The sequence below is a fragment of the Tenebrio molitor genome, chromosome 6 (genome assembly GCF_963966145.1).
Source record: "Tenebrio molitor chromosome 6, icTenMoli1.1, whole genome shotgun sequence".
Classification (NCBI taxonomy): Eukaryota; Metazoa; Arthropoda; class Insecta; order Coleoptera; family Tenebrionidae; genus Tenebrio; species Tenebrio molitor.
In genome coordinates this window covers 6,476,176-6,494,211 of record NC_091051.1, presented here as the reverse complement: position 1 = coordinate 6,494,211, position 18,036 = coordinate 6,476,176, and the positions used below count along the sequence as shown (strand labels likewise).

Genomic DNA, 18,036 nt, shown 5'->3' with positions numbered 1-18,036 from the left:
ACTTCTTTTTGCCACAATAATTAGCGCCTGCCTGCAAATTTAATCTGCGCCACGGTTATAAATCATTCAGCCTCGTAATAGCACCCGAGCTGAGACCACTTAAAAATTAGTGGCGATGAAATTTTTGCCTAGGATTCAGAATTGGTGTGGCAATAATGAGTGTCATTGCACGGGCACGTCATTAGTGTCCTAGTCCCGACTCCGTCTTCTATTCTAAAGTGCTTCGACTCTTGGAGTCTAGACATTTACCTTCCTCCGTTTCTCCAGCGGCTCTATCCATCTCACCCAGGTACCTGCGTTGGAGATGAGATAAGAGATCAAGTGATGACTAACACTGCACATGCGCAGACACTTCCTGGTAGGTGGAGCTGGTGTCAGTCGTGAATCCACCCAACGGGAGCAGAGTCGCGTTTTAGTGCAGTGCTTTCGGTGAGAAATCCACCAAAAATGTTGCCCTTTGCGACTTTTATTTGTGTGTTATTTCTGTCCAGTGGAATTTTAAATGATGCCTCGGTAAGTTGCCCCACCACCAATTAAATTGCACTATTGCAGAACTTAAACACCGAACACTCGGCATGAGGTAACATCGATTTTTAGTTCGTTTCTCCCGCTGTTTGTGTACATTCTGAAGGAAGTACTTCTGAAACTGAAAACGAACTAATTTCCATGCCCTCCTGAAAGCTTGCCACTTGACAGTGTCACACGTACGCGACATATTTTCTGACTTGGGCCTTAGTTCCACCCCGCAACTAATTTTTTTCTTCTTAGGAACAGGTGCGCAGTTTTTAATATGAACCGGCATTATAAAAAAAGTGCCAGCTGCGGTATTGTGACAGCTTTTATTATTTTTTTAAGGTGACCATTATGTCAATAATTGAACACATGCCGCCTCCTTTGTCATCGTCTTGGTGTCATCGCAAGACCATCGACCATCGATTATTTCACGATTTTCACGTTTTCCTACATTTTCCGAGTGCACTCGGAACGAGACCGCATCGATTGTTCGGAAAACGGGCCCTTTTCCACATTTTCGCTGCAACGTGAAATGTTAATTGTTATTTCCGTTTTAAACTGTTAATTAAAACGGACTACTTAAATATGCATCGAGTAATCAGCGAATTCTGCGTGTAAAACGGTCTCGGGTGATTTGCAAAATGCTGTCAAAATGGGCAGAATTAACGGCTTTTTAGCTTATTTAAACGGTCGCAATAAATTGCATTCATGTTTCCGGCATTTAGTCGTACAATGCATTTCATTGTTTTGACGGTCTATCTCGCGTTTCACGGCCTTTATCAAAATTTTACCTCAATTTAGACTTGCAACGAATACTTTATTTTCATTTGGCTCTTTTCGAGTTCGGACCTGCTCGGTATAACTTTATCTGGAAATCCTGCAATCCTGCAAAAAATTAAGCGTCTTAGGCAAGAAGGGTCCGGAGATTTATTGGTTCTGGCTGGATAATTTGTTGATTTTGCTTACAGGGATGTTATTCTTTTATGGAAGGAGTAACACAGATACCGCTTTAAATGAGCCCCGGGGTCCTCACTAATGGGACATAAATTTAAACATTAAAAACTTCAGAATTATTGCATCCATTATATTGAGATTTGCGTAAAAATTTAAATCTATAGTGTTAATTAATAAGGGGTGGATTTGGTGTAATCTATTTCTGATTCGTTTTCACCGCTAGACCAAAGAAAATCTGATATCTAATAATAAATTCTCTATTAATTTATTTTAAGTTCTAATGATCCACTTAAATATTAAGAACATTTAAATTACTACGGTCATTGTATTTAGGTTTTTCCTAAAAATTTAAATCTTGTAGTGTTTATTAAAAAATGCGTGGATTCGATGTATCCAATGTATTTTTGATTCGTTTTCAACGATAGATTTGGACGAATTGGAGGACTAAGGAAACTCTAAAATTTGGGAATAATCAATTGGTTACTAAGTGCTGATGATCCAATTTAAATATTAAGAACTTCTAAATTATTACGTTCATTATATCGAGGTTTTGCGTAAACATTTAAATCTATAATATTCATCAAAAAAGGGGTGGATTCAGTGTATCTAATGTATTTTTGATTCGATTTCGCAGAGTTGGAGTTCCCAGAAGAATCAAGGAAAATCCAGGAGTAATAAATCCCTTATTAATTTATTCTGATGACATTTTCTCCTAAGAATGAGTTTTGTGTTATCTTGAGTATAATGCTTAGACTTCAAATTAAAAGATTTTTGCAATATTTAAGACTTTGAAGTAAGTCTGTGTCGTTATAAATCGGGAAAGAAGAGAATATCGTTAATGTTACTTTTTTACATAAGTAATAAGATCTTCCTTCTGTTTTTCAACATGCCAATATAATTCACCGGTCCATCTTTCAACGCGAAATACAATAAAATAAAGGGCGGCTATGGATAATAAAATTTCTGCAAACGTGCGGCGTAACTTAATAAACTGTCACTGTGAATTTTGACATTTACTTGAAATTTATTTAAACAATGATTTTCATTCGAGAACAAAATATTTACGACAGAAACCAATTTTTGAAATGAGAAGACGAAAATGGTGACTAGGTTTGCCATACACAACTTTGTTGGGTGGAGTTTCGACAAAACATCTCTTCATCGAAGCGTGGTTGAAGCTACGCCACCAGTTTTCAGAAGTGCTTTTCCACAGCCGCCCCTTATATCTTTTTTTGTTGATCGCATTGTATCGAGTGTTCAAATGAAATCCTGGGCTGAGTAGGCGTTGGAAAAAGTAAACCGTTTAGAACAGTGTAAAGTTTGAATTTCCCGCCGTTTTATTGTTAATTGGGACAGAATTGAACATGTTTGTTTTGAACAAAGGGTGCCCTTAGATATTAGCTTCGAGAATAAGAATCTATTTTTCTATTCTATTTTTAATCTAAAGCATTGCAAAGAAAGAAAAAAGAAAGATTACTTTGGCTCTAAATTTTAGGTTAGCTGTCAACATGCTCCAATTAATCCACGCTGTAAAAAAGCACAACAATTGACGGTTTCCAACGCCTTCCCAGCCCAGGATTTCATTTGAACGCGCGATATGTATATTACAATTAAAACAACTTTTAAAGCGCTTTCCCTACAAATTTCCTAAAGCTAGTCAGAGTTGATTATGCTTTGCCAGTAAGAAATAACCTACTGGTCAAAATTTTTGAAATTGTTTTGACTGTGTAATTTGAAATAAATACATGTCCAGTTTCTTCGGTAAAGTATCTCTCATGTTCATTAATTTGTAGGTGTGAATTGATTGGAAATATTTTTGACATTTTGCCAAATCCAAACGAATCGATATCACTGACGTGTACTCGGCGGATTATTGACTTCAGCACCCCTCCACAAACCGATTTAATACCCCTGTATTTGTCATACGTGAGTGTTGAGTGTCATGACATGATCTGGCGCTTTTAAGAGCTTCTGAACTGTGTTGTTAAACACCAAACGTTATCCCTTCTAGGATTCATTTTAATAAACAGACTCGTGCCTATACCAATGTATCATTCAGCTTTAACCTTTTACAATAATTTAATATTTTGTTAAACTGACATAATAAATAAATAAATTGTCTTAATTTAGCGTTTTAAATTGTTTTCCAAAATAATTGCTTGTGGCACTATAGTTGCACTAGGTATACTTTTTGGTCTATCCAAATTCATGTCAGTAAATACAGCTGATACAGTTTAGTGTATTTATGCAAAGCAGTTTCGATTATGTACATAAATATGCAAATAAACAATTCAAAAGTTAAATTTGGATTTTTTTAACACCAAACTAACAACATCAACAATAATAATGTGTTGCAAGCAAAAATATTTTCCATATTTGAGACCATTTGAAAAGCTTCCAGTTTTTAATTATCCCCTTCAAATTTGAACAATGACGAATCAACTCCATTTAGCCCACTCTAAATATTTTACATCACGGAAAAATCTTATTTCCGGTTTAATCAAAAATTCCACGATTTATCTGATCCTGTGCAAATATCCCAAAAGACGTCCCTTTTAAACTTGTTTGAAGAGATTTGAAAATTAAAGACTTGACTTGAAAGAATCGATTAGTGCAGAACCCACGCACAAACTTCTGACAGAATATTAATATATTCAAAGACAGAGACGGTACGTTAGACATTTTCGTCGTAGGAAATGTTCTTGCATGACGACTCGAACTGTCTGGCGTCCGGCAAGTTAGCCAAAGAGTCGAATTTATCCGTCTGTATTTACAGTTCGGTCCCTTGGACCCTCGAAAGTCAGAGGCCAGGAAATTCCCCGTTTCAGTGTAAATTTGACCATCAACAATAGTAACGACAAGATTAGCCAGATGCTGTGGCTTTACGACTGCTCTGAGGGCGTAAAATAGTTATGTGGGGGTAGAAGCAGGGAGAAGTTTTGTAGAAGTCGTTCCCGTTCCATTTTCTACTTAGTTGGCAATTGCCCCCTGACATTGACACGGTTCACTAGAGTAAGAATAAGAAAATTCCAGGATAATGGGAAATCCTCTAAGGACGCATCGAAATTGTCTCGATACTATTATAAGAGATCACCGGACGAAATCCTACGAAAGAACAGACAAAAAAAACCTTCAAATTTATTAGTGTCACGAGTCCTATTGTCAACCCGATGGAAGTATTTAATTCGGTTTTATTAGATTTTCACCTAACAAAACGCTATTTCACGAGACACCTCTATTCAAAAATTTATAGTGAGGACAAAAAATGTAATATATTCGTGGCATGTTGCTTCGATTGCGTTTCCGGTTTTGTACCTGCACAAGATACACAAAATTTGCGTTTGCATATTTATTATAACAAGTACATAAACGCAGAGTAGATATAACGGCTACGGACGAGGCATTACAATTAGGCGAAATAGTCTAAACGGGGCATTAATAATTAGGTGTTGTGGATGGTAGGAGCGAGGGTGTTTCGGCCCAAATCTACGATTTTTCATTTGCGATTCGTTTAAATCAAAGAAATCGGAGGGGATACAGGAAACGGGCGAAATTAGAAGCACACGTTTTCCATATTAAATTGATTTGAACAGTATGTTTTTTGCTTGGCCGTTATTGTTGGCCATAAATCGAAAATAAAGCGGCATGCAGCGAGACATAAATTATGGACCTCCCTCCGCAAACAAAAGTGTGGTTCTCGTTTGGAAAAATGAAATTCTGGATGGCGTTATGCTTGTTGTTCGATGGTCTCCCCGGCGTGCTTTATTCGGTTTGCCACGGTATTTTCTGATAAGTATCGGTCCGGCAGTATCAGTAAAATCGTGACTGCACTTCCAAAATTTTCTTTATTGTCGTAAAGCAGTCTCGGTTTAAATTCATTCGGGGATCGTGGAGCGAATCCAATTGATTATACCTACAAACTCATTAAAATCTCCAAGTTATTAATTTGTATTATCTTCTTACTACAAGTCCCTTAATCCTATTAATAAGTTTATATTCCTCAATTCGGGAGCGGTAAAATTTTAAGACTGCTGTTTTTCCGGATAAAATGCTAATTAAATCAAATGCCGTATACTCCTACTAAAAGTATCGGGTTGTGATACTAAAATTGTTACTTTTACGAGACTACCGCGTTACTTGAATATTAATGTCACCCCCGAGACAACAGCTTTAGAAAATTTTCATTTATACCGATTGTGCTCGGTTTATCCAAACCCTTTGGATTAGTCACCGCGAATCGATAGAACTAGAGGGTCTTGCTTATTCAAACACGTGTCACTCATTAGGTTGTGGTTTGCTGCAAATGTATCGCTGAGGGAAAAATTTCCTGGGATAGTACTAGGCTTCGTTGTAACATGACACGCAACTCCACAGATTATTGAACTCTCTATTTGATTGTGACCTATAATGATCATTTGTTCCGAAAATACAGCGTCTTCAAGGAGACGAATGAAAAATGAAATACCGGAAAATATCGATTTCCACTAAGGTTTCACGAGGTACTTGGGATATGAGGTGGATTTTTTTCACCCGAAATGGTGAATTCGTGGAGTGTAGAGCGTAAGTTTTCTCACGAACACACGTTTTTAACGCAGAAATTATTTTTTTACAGAACGAGAACAAGTTCTTGTGGTAAAATGTATCGTGGGTGTGTTAAATAATAAAAAACCAAGCTTGTTTCTTCTCTCTTGCTTTTTCATCCTACCGTTTCGTTCCCAACAGTGTCACAGTTGTGTATTAAGCGTACAAACATTTAATGAAGTACAGAAATAAAAGTCCACAACGAAACATTCGAATATTAACAGTTATGAGCGAGGTATGGCTTGGAAGCTCGTTTCCTTGTTCAGCATCCGAAGCAATTAGATGAATATCTGTGTCGTCTTCTAAAGGCAAGACTCCTATTATGATGGAAGGAACCAGGTGTCAATTGCGTCGCTTGGTTCTTTGGGTGTAGGCGCACCGCCCACCCAATTTAACACGACAATAATAATCGTGAGCTTGGAAAAGCGTTTGAACTGGAATTTTCATTAAAACAATGAAATTAAGTCAAGTACGATTTTTATTTGGGAGAGGCATCGAGGTAGAAGCAGAATTGGAAGCAGATTTATTTACGAAAAATTTGAACAGGGGGATATCAAATTGCGCCTGAAATGCGGGTAAACGGCTTTTCTTTATTAAATATGTTGGAAAGGTTGTGTGCAAAAAGCAAAGCAGCGACTGATTCCGAATCAGATACGCTTGTAAAAATCTGAATTTGTATCGGCAAATTCGGGTGAATGAAGTGAAATTAAACGTTGTGCGTAGTTAGAAAAAGTCTGTGAAGTAGTAAATGAATCCGAACAGAGTACGTGATTGGAATTTGTTGAAGTAAATTAAGTCAAAGTGAACAAGAAATTTACTGGATAGGTAGGACGTCGAGAGACCGAACATATTCTCTCGTGGTCTCACGAATTTGACACAATGTTGTTAATTACAGTTTATTTGGTTTCGTTTCTCTTTTCAACCAACAGGGGTACAAATTCGAGCTGGAGGAAGGTCGGGACGTTTTTCTAAATATTTTATTGGGTGGCAATAGAGCGTTCAGCAATCAATTCTGTTTTGTTCGGGAAAAATGGGAATGATCGGTGGCTAATTAATTTTTGAACATTTAACACTGGGGAAAACTGAAAATAGCCAAAGTGCACAATAGTGTTATCCTAACGTGCACACTAGAAATAATAAATGCACAGTGAAAATTATAAATGCATATTTACAAATAATAAATGCACCGTAAAAATAATAAATGTGCAGTATTCGGTAAAAGTACTCGTAACTGCATCGATTCAATATTTCAGAGTCAGTATTTATTGATAGAATTGTAGTGAAGCGAGTGAAGCGTTCAATAATCAGTTCTATTTTGTTCAGTAAAAAATGCTGAATAATTAAGGAGTATATTCTTTTTTTTTTTAATAACTAAACTGTCGGTTTTTATTGACTGTTTTATTGTAATACGGATTATTCAGTTTTTAAGTACATAAAGAAATTCTTAAGCCAAGTTTCAGTTTAGATCTGATTTGAAATGTTCTCCTAAGTTTTGTTATAAAATTTTTCAGGATGAAAAATTGACATGATATGTATTAAGAATACCGGAAAGGACCATCAAAAAAGATTTGTATGAGAGAGAATTAATTTTTGCACATTGAAAAGCAGAAATGAAGTGGACAGGAAAACATGTGCTCGCAAGTTGTACAACAGTAAAAAATAATAAATGCTCAGTAGCATTTATCATTTTTATTGAACGTTTATTTTTCTATCCAACATACATTTTTTGTATTATACATTTATATAATATTTACTGCATATTTATTTACCTCACTGAACGTTTATTATTTTTATGGACATTTATTATTTTTGCTCAATAAAACTTTTTTTTAAATACAATACTGTCGATTTAATTTGACAAGTGCCCAGTACAAAATGAAAACCAATAAAACAAATTTTGTGCAGATAATTTCCGAATCGTTACTTGTGATGGAACTGTGTTATCAGTTAGAAACAACATTTCCTTGTTTATGCAAGATCCAGCTAGTACATATTTGCAAAACATCCAACTTGAAATTGGCACTTTGTTGGAAATGCAGCAATGCATATTCTCTCAGAGTGGTGGTTTATAACCGACTGTTTTATTTAATCATTGAAACACGAAAACACGTCTGAATATTGATTCAATATCATTTTGTGTAATTGTCTCTGCAATTAACACTTAATGCAGACGTTATAGTTTTCATTAATTTAAATTTATCTCTAAACGTATACTTGTTATTCCATAATGTTTTTATTTGCTGAACTAATCACAATGTTTTGAGCTCCAATTTTTTTCGAAACATGGTAATGAACATGTACATAAAAGTTCCATTAGCAATAATGGCAATTGTTTTTTATTCCTTTATCCTACTAGTTTCAGAATCCGTTTTAACAATGCTTAAACATCAGTCCTTGCAGAGGTTAAACGGTCAGTAGATACGTGACTTTTGTTAGTTTCTTGTCATTTTTAATAGATACAGCGGGATCTTTTATTGTCACCTTTTATGGATACTTTCTGTCCAGCGTATCTGCCATAACTTAATTTATAACATCAAACCTTTCCAGTTTGGGCACAGAGTGATTGTTCAAATCTCTTACTTATCATTTTTGTCATGGATTGTGCTTCTAAACTCATTTTTTCTCCAATTCATCTCATTTTTCATAGAAGCTTCTCATCATCCGCCTCACAGTAACCATTTCTCCAAATATAGAAAAGTATTGGTGCGAGTGTTTGTATGTTTGTCATGTTCTCGATAAACTCGAGAACCGTTGGACCGATTTCCAAAATTCTTACAGTGTTAGATAGTTTGGTTCTTTAGGAACAACGTAAACACATAATTACCGCACAATTTTTTTATTTAACATCCACGTGAGGGAAGCCGCTGGAAACAAGCTGGTTTCTTTATAAAAATTCACTCTGGCAGTATCATCCAATTAATTTATTAGAGTTTAGTTTGGTCATGCATAAAGCAAGTACATGTCGACGATGATTGAAGTGCCAGATCGTTTCGCTAACCGTCTCTTCAAGTTTTTATAAGATTAAATCCCAATATGTAACAAATCAAGCGAATTTCTAAGATAAAGAAATTGTTAAATCCTCGGAAACGTAAGTGTATCAAATGGGACAAAGTTCTTCAAAGTAGATCTTATTTCGAAACGTTTTGTACGCCCACGAACGATTACTCGCTTTTATGTGGCACACAAGTCTAAAAAATAAATAATCCCATTATTTAAAAAAATTGTATAAATACTCAAGTTGTGCAAATGTTGACTTTATTGGAGATTAAATGTTGTCAGTGGAAATAGGCCATGATTAAGTGATTTTTAAACTGGTGAGGCTGCCGGAAGGCAGCATATGCTTATTATGCTAGAACCAGGTCGTTTACCTGAAGAGAGGGTCAGTTTGCATGTCCGTGAGACATCGTAGGTGGACTGCAGCAGCACATTACAAAAGGTGTTACTGAACGACCGACTCCACTTACGACTACGTCAAAACACCACATGTTTCGACTCCACAACACATTTTCCCTCTAGATGGTGTATTTTTTACGTCTTGATTGATATCGACTGCAATTTCACCAATCTCTTAATTCCTGTTATTAGTGTACGTGATCTTTCTGTGAATCCCATTTTATTTCCGCCCGTTAAGAACCGTATTGTCGACATGGCGTTGTCTAGCATACACAAGTTAGAAGAACAATTGTTTTTGATGAGGTTCACCTCACATTCCGTTGAGGCGTCGACGAAAATCATTCGAATCGAAATCCATCACCAAATTGAGACAAGCATGAACTGCAAACTGAGCTGTATTTAAACTTTTTCAATGCTTCATGTCATCACGAAAGAAAAAAAATGTTCGTTTGGTTTAGTAACTGCTTTGTTTGTGCGTGCACCAGTTTAAACAAACAGAAGCAGTTTTTTATTCAAATTGTGCCAGACAAATTGCATTTGTTGCACGTGCGACGAGAGTAATAAAAATAATGACACATTGCGTTATTTTAAAAGTACGAAAAACAGTTGTAACAGTGAAGAAAGCACTTTGTAGCCACGACTGGACGTCATCATTGAGGTAAAAGAAGAGGAAGAAGAGTTGAAGATATTTTAAGAAAGAACGAATAAAATCGAATGGAAGAAATTCGATGTGGATCTCGCGATGCAATATTTTGAGATTTTCTTGTCAGTCTTAATTGATTGTTAATGTCAGGCGTCCCTGAGGTGTAGAGTTATTGTCGTTTCGATTGGATACGCTCCAAAAGACAAACGATTTACCCACCTCACGAAAGCTTACACACCTAATCCCAGATGTGTGTCAGCTTTAAATTTCGTTTTTTGTTTATATGAAAAATCATGACGTTATTTTATTAGATAAAGAAAAGCCAACAAACCTAAAACGTGTGCAGTCCTCTGGGGACGTATTTTTCATTTCTTCGGTTGTTTACATTTCAGCAGCGAATTTCTCGCATCCATCATGTCCTGCAAGGATAAATTTGAAACTTGTCTGAATGTGGAGGATTTCGCCGGCGACTCGTGCAACTAACATGTTCTTGAGAATCGTTTTGGTTAACGGCCCTGCTGACACCGATCGAGTGTTTTATAAGACTGTTAGAACCTATAACCCCTCACATGGCGACGAGATGTGGGCAATGTTTCCTGGACCCGGACCAGAATGGCTCGTCCTTTTTCGCCCCACAGAGTTATTTGGACGGCTTCCTCATACCCTGCACACTATACTATTGCTATTGAGATATTACATGGAATATTTATTCTTCTTTTGTGAGGTTAAGTTTATGACGCACATCAGACGAGATTGATACATTAACTTTACGGACAACATCGTGATGCTCGACAAATCTACATTGATGCCCTCTAAATATAAAAACACGATTTGCATCGCAAATAAAAAAAGTAATTTCATCGGAAATAATAACGACAAGCAACAGTTTGCGACGCCATCTAATGCTTCATTTGCAATTCACTCGTTTCCGGAAATTCTGAATTTGATATTAAAACTGCATAATTAATTTTTACGGTAAATATCTCCTGCAATACTACATTCGTACAATTCACCTCGTTTCTCTGTTTTGTAAAACAACTGGTCTTGTTGTTGTATCTCTCGCTGGTAAAAAATACAGAATTTCCTGTCTGACTTCTCCTTCGTTATCTTAATCGTAATGCAGAAGAGCAAATATTTGTTCAAAAACGAGAGCAGCATTAAAGTGATTAAGTGATTACAGCCGAAACTCAACCAATTAGAAAGGACTGGAGTCAAGACGTTGTCCTCTTCGTTCCATATTTTCACAAGAAAATTTTATTTCATCTGGAACTATCGATCAGGATTTTTTGTTGTTGTTCGCCGTCGCCGAATGATATTCCTTCTGAGTAGAATTAAAATGGCGGAAGGAAGAAGCGATGTTGATGTTGATTCTATTGTGGCCGAAAATAAAGACAGGGTTAAAGGTTGCGATGTATGAAAAACCGTTTTTCCGTTGAATATGGTAATTTTAGCAGCATGATGCGCAATAAAACGCAGCCGGTTTCCATCGCACCCTCACTTTTGCTTTCAGCATTTTGTGTACTTTATAAATGTATCGCTGCGGATACACAATTAGGATTTTTTGCAGTCGGAATTTGTTGTAAACTTTGGGGGATTGCATGTTGATAATAAATTGTAGCAGACTCCCCCAAATTTAAGGGAGACTTGTGCAAAAAGATATTAGTTGAATAACTAGATTCTTAGTTACCCTTTAAGATCGAGGGGTAGAAGGAAAGAATAAAAGAGAGGGTTGTGATTTATATTGGGGCCGATAACACGTTCATTGCCCGTAGCTAGGGCTACATTTATCAGTGTTAGCCGCACATTCGCCCGGTAAACTAAAGGCAACATGTTCTCTGTTGCTTTTATACTCTTTTCTAAACTTGCTACATTGTTACAACTAACAACCTACTGATTTAAAAACGGCAGCGCCATCTCTTAAATCACTTCTTACATCCTACCATTATCAATGTTTATTTCTCCACAACGCGTAAACGCTCCTACATCCCTTTGTGGCAAGAGAAATTTGGATTTTAGGGTTTTTTACTGTTTTTAAAAAGAAAACACCTTCAGCTTTGTGCAGCGTTGAGCAATCAATTTTGGTCGTCAACGTCATTCTTTGACACAATGAAAAGTGTTCTACTGTCAAACGGACATAACCTACATGTTGTATGATATTAATTGTCATTATGTTCTCGTTGTCACATTAATGATGAAATGAAACATAAAATATACTGTTGGAAGAAAATTATTTGATTAATAAAATTTATTTAACCAAATCAAATTTTGATATTTCGGTGTAAAAACAAAAAGGCCAAAGACTGCCGAACTTCCATGATTTTTTTTTTCTTTATGAATACTACATTAATTATTTTTAACCGAGGATAAGATTTCCGTTTTGTTTACATTGTTACTAAAAATAGCTCACACGAAGATATGTGGAACCTAATGATCTCGTGAGGAAAGATGAAATCCATCTACTAGACGTTGCTGATTAACACCTTTTTAAAGGTAACGGTGTCTTAAGTAATCTAATCCCGAAAGAATCCAACGAAAATAATCTCTAGATTATTTGCTAATGAACTAAACTTCTCAGCTATTCACATGCCTGACGAAGTAGCTTCATCAGTTGTCAAACCATATCATTATTGTTAAACGAGCAAGTAATGATGTGAAATATTTCTTTTGCAAAAACGTTTTTTTAGAACTGATCAACCGGAGTTATCGTGTTTTTTAGTCCGACACGGCGGTTTTTACTTTAAATTAATGATTCATTTACAGTGAAATAATAATCAAAGTGAGGTTATGTATTTGAAAGATGTCAAAGCAGACCATATAATAGTCTAAATTTAATTACTGATAAAAGCCGCGTTGTTTACTAATGGAACGTGTACTGGATTTCAGCAGTAAGAATCCCTTTTTGCTCAGCAAACCTCAGTTTTTGGTGTTTTTATTACAAGAACAAAGATCATAAATGCGAGACATAATTATTATTTCCATTTAGCCCCCATGATTTCATTACTTAACAAATTTAAGTGTTCTTGTTGGAGGGTAGCTACAAAGCAATTTAATTTATTATTTTACTGTTAATTCAGCAACGCCCTAAATCTTATTTTGCAGAGCGAACGGTATTTTCGCCGAATAAGTGACGACAGTTTGAAACAAACGTTTCAGACCGTCTCAAACTTTCGACTTAAAATCTCGACTCGATAAAATTTTCTAACTTATCTCTTTTTGCGCGATTTAAAACCAAGTTTTGCAAGTTTTAGTTTTATTGGAGTATGTAACCGTTTATTATGTACTTACTTGAAAGTTTTAGAAACCATAATACAGCCTGGTTCGTAGCCTCGCGAAACATGAAGTGAGGTTTTGGCCTCTTTTTAAAATTTATTAAAAGCTCCATGGCTTCGAGTACTTGCGAGGATACTTTGTGGTTATTAACCGTATTACACTTGCACTAAGTGGATTTGCGAATCGGCCGGTTATAAATTATTTATGGTGTTTGTCGAAATACGTTAACTACGTAGTTGTAATACAATTGCCTTCCGAAATTGCGGTTCAATGCAAGTGCTAGATAACAAAGCCGCCCAGCCAGAATGGAAGTGCTGGACATGCTTGGCATTACGGATATACGTCTCATTGTTTCATTCTCCAGAATGAATTATTGTTTAGCCAGGTTTTAGTTATCAATTGTATACAGCATATCAATGTTCGAGGCCCAACAGACTGATCTGACCATTCCAAACACTACGTTATTCCTCTTCCGGAATACGCTGTCAAATTTTCTCAGTTATCAAATTCAAGCTGTATTAGCAATTTTAGCAAAACAATACACTTCATACAATTTCTAAATTATCATTTTCACAGCTAGTTCTTTAATTTCCCATTTTCCACTGACTTTCACATTTTCAGATTTGTCCTCATAATGTATAAATTTGCACATTTTACCACATCGTCGCACCGAATGAATATATAAATGTTATAAACTGCATTTATTTGTGCTGCCCAAAGGCTTTGACTTGCAATGAGGGTACATTGTGAAGAATTCGTTAATTAATATACTGAACTAATTGAAAAGGTTGTGTTTATTCGTTTAGAACGATTTAAGTTCACTACATAGGTACACGCCGTTTCAAAAGAGAGGTAGTGACGATGGAAAGTCTACGGAGAATGAAGACCAAAGAAAGGACGGTGAAATTAAAACTTCTGGAGAGGGCTTACAACAAATTGATTAGCCAAAAAAATGAAAATAAAACAATACTTCAAGAAAATGTGTGGTTTAGTACCCCGCTTTTATTAACGAATGGTGTAGCTTCATCTTTCTAAAACTGTTAAAAGTCAATTATTTAGCGAACAAGCAGTGGTGTAAATTATTTCTTTTGCAAAAACAGTTCGTTTTAGAAATAATCAACAAGAGTTTTCATGGTTTTATTAGTTCTACTGTCGCGAGCAAAAAATTCTGGTCGTCAATGTCATTTCAAAATTTGGTTAGATTGTCACAAATTAAAATTTTTTTCCCTGCCTGATTATGCCCATGTCAACAAAGTGTCAAAAAAATGAGAAAAAAATCACAATTAATGTCATACAACATGATGATAGGTTATGATATTTACGACCGTTTTACAATGGAGTATTTTCCATTGTGTCAAAGCATGATTTTGGCGACCAGTTTTTTTTGCTCGCGACAGTACATGATGATTTGAAGGAAATGTCAAACCATGCCAACCAAAAAGATGACCTGCTTGACCACAACTTTTTTTGAACCCTCATTACAACATTGTATCTATAACTCTTTTCAGTGTTCAGATTGAAGAAAGTAATTTTTGAATGTTATTTGCTGGTGCTGCAAGAAATGATGAACGATCGAACTGACAGGAATAATAGTGTTAGTGTTTTTGAGAATAAACCAATTCCTCGATATTTATATAATCGTTATTTCATTATATGGTAAATATCGATTAGTGTTGTACCATTGTATCCAAGGAAATGTCAATGTAAACACGTATTCAATATTATCGTTTCTGTTCGTTCCTCGTTTCACAGAGACGGACTAAAATTTTAATTATCAAACGCAAAATAAATACTGTACCAAACAAGCGCAACACACCACATTGTATTATCTTCGATTCTAATTGTTTATTGATAACGAGTGTTCAGCTACAAACGTAAAGCCAGCTAGAGTAGTCAGTTTACCCCTGAGACCTTCCTGATTAAATATTTTCGGTGATAATTGACTGAATAAATGTCCATTTACACGAAGTGGATTTACATTATTACTGACAGTATTCGATGTTGACATCTATTTCTCGTTATTTAAATCAACTCAATTTCAAGCGAACTTGCAGAAATCAGTTTTTCGTGTTACCAACGGCCGGCCACTTTTTCTTCGCCTTCCAATTTGATAGCATTCGTATCGCCAGCAAAGAACTTGTTCCGAACTGGAACTTCTGTTTAAGTTCGGAGGGATCCGTTACTTTTATTTCTGCTTTTGGTCTCTTCCAGGACGTCTTTGACTGTTTCCGTATCAGCTTACGCGAACTTTTCTTATGTCATGACGCAATTAAAGCGATACGAATTTTATTAATGATCGTGGCCCACCGAGCACCGGTCTTGGGGGTTTTTGGTGATCGTTTCGTGGTAACACTGAAAACCTGACCTGTTTTCCACAATTTACGAAGAGACGTGGGCGTGTTTCATAAATAAACTATGAACGTATACCTCTGTGAGATTACGTCGTTAGTTTAGCCACAAGTAGGAAAATAAAAAATGGTAGTTGTAATTTATTTTTGTATGCCGTGTGTGCAGTGCCTGTTATGGCGTCACCGCGTTAGTAACACTGCCACTCCCAAGACTAAATAATACAATGTCAAGTAATCACCGTGATGTCATCTTGTCTTAATACCGCAATTATGAAACTGCCATTCCCTTTTAGCAAAGATAAGTTTCAGAGAAGTAACAAGCGCTCGTACTCATTAGCCATTTTGATTATTTGCAGCCTTTACAAAATCTCATTGTTCTACTAAAGCTCATCCGTGGCCACTCATCTTGCATGACACTGTTGCGTTCTTCCTTGATCCAAATCCTAATCACGCAGTTGTAAACAACATTACAACTTAATTTTTAAAAAAACATCTTTTGCAAGTAGGTAATAATCTTTTGACAAAATTGTTTGCAAGAAATTTTTAATTAAAACGAGTCTACACTCTTGTAACGAAATTAAACATAATTATTGGAGTTAAGATTAAAGATTGTAAAATTGTTTTAATTTAGGTTTTTGTGAAAGACACTTTTATCAAGAACCATTGAGAAGTGAGTAGAAAGAGTATTCCTAGAGGGCGCTGCTCAAATTAAATAGCATCCATAACATGGATCCATAATGAGTTTCTTCTATGGTTGCGGCGTAATGCCATTTGCTATCCTTTGAGAAAAGAAATAACCTAACTTTGACTTTTTTTGGGTAATGAAAGGAATAATATCAATAATACATAATCTCGATTACCTATTTTAAATATTTTACTAATGAAAAAATATAAATTCCAGGCCATGCGCCTTGATTGTATTAAAGGCGTACTTTTTCCAAAGGGAGTTGTTTCTATTTGTGCCCCATTGGTTGTTGTAAACTGATCATTAATACTTGTTTATTTGATATTTTGCTACTCGTAATATTGTAAATCTCCTCATTTGTTGACTCTATCCATCGGGTATGTTTTTCATTTCAGAAATTCCACTGTAATAATGAGATTTTTCTTTATAAATGAACATTATCTTTATAAAGCTTGGAAAATATTCAAATTCTCTGCTTGAACAAACGAGAGAAAAGGCAGAAGCACTGACAGCAAGGATTCTTATATTTAATCCTGTCATTTGCTTCATTCTAGCGTCACACTCATTGTTTTCAAGCAATTTGTAGCAGTGTCCTGCTCATTCGTCGTTTACACCCTTCTCGAGGAAATACCATGCGAAACTTGACGGTATTTTATCAGTACTAGGTCGCTTTACTTCATCAACTGGCTTCAGTTATCTCGCAGTGAATTAATTTCTCTGCAGAAACTATCGCAAAAATGTTTTATCACGACATGGAAATTTAATAATGGGGAAAACGCTTCCCCGGAACAAAGAAGGCATTAAAAGTGAGACAATGTGGGAACCGACGTGTATGAAAAAAGCTGTATTAACGCCATGAAATACGAGCAATGAAGAGCTTTACCAGATTATATCTTTATGACCCAACTTAACTGGTTCATGTCGTCTTTTTGGTTTGAGCTCGGTGTGTTTTATTTTTGAGTCGTTGACGTTTTATTTATCGGTAATTTTAATTTACGTACTTGAACGGGCAATAATTTTTGCTAGTTTATTGTGTATCCACAAAAACCACCAGCAAATTCCTATGCTAATATCGAGGATAAATAGCGGCGCTTGTTCTGGTTTTGACATGAAATATATATGGAAATGCAAGTACTCTTCGGCTATTTTATACCGACAGAGGGTTGCAGTTTTAGTTTTGTTGCCTTTGATCCAGTTTTTTTCATCCGACCGGGTGCAAAATATTGACATAAATGAAGTGTGAGTAAGTGGTGTTGGTTAAGTGCATTTCAGTCGTGGAGAGTTTCTCTCCCCTGGAGAATAGTGCCACCCTTATTTCTCTAAATTACTATCATCACCCCCAAACGGAACGTATAGGTTGTTCGGAAATCTGGGAGAATTATTACTTCAAGAGCTTTACTTACTAGAGAAGTGGCTTTCAGGAAACTAAATTAACTCCCAAAATTATATTAATTTCAAGGATGGCTTGCTTACGCCAAGGCGCCAACTAACTACAAAAATGAAGACTAGAACACTTCCATACAAAAATCGTTTTCGCAGAAAATTAAAATTATGTACTGTGTTGAGACTATGATTCACGTTGGGGTGATGACAGCGGGGGAAACTCTGTAAGCTTTCAATATCATTTACTGAAATTTCCGCAGAAAATA

At 35.8% G+C, this 18,036-nt stretch overlaps 1 protein-coding gene across 1 annotated transcript in view; it reads left to right on the top strand.

Moving 5' to 3' along the window:
- The first annotated feature begins 352 nt into the window (after positions 1-352).
- Appl (amyloid-beta-like protein) overlaps positions 353-18,036 on the top strand; it is a 45,605-nt gene continuing 27,921 nt past the window's right edge. The window contains exon 1 of the mRNA XM_069052030.1: positions 353-513. Coding sequence (XP_068908131.1) covers positions 448-513 — 66 coding nt within the window. The 5' untranslated portion in view covers positions 353-447. The remainder of the gene's footprint in view (positions 514-18,036) is intronic.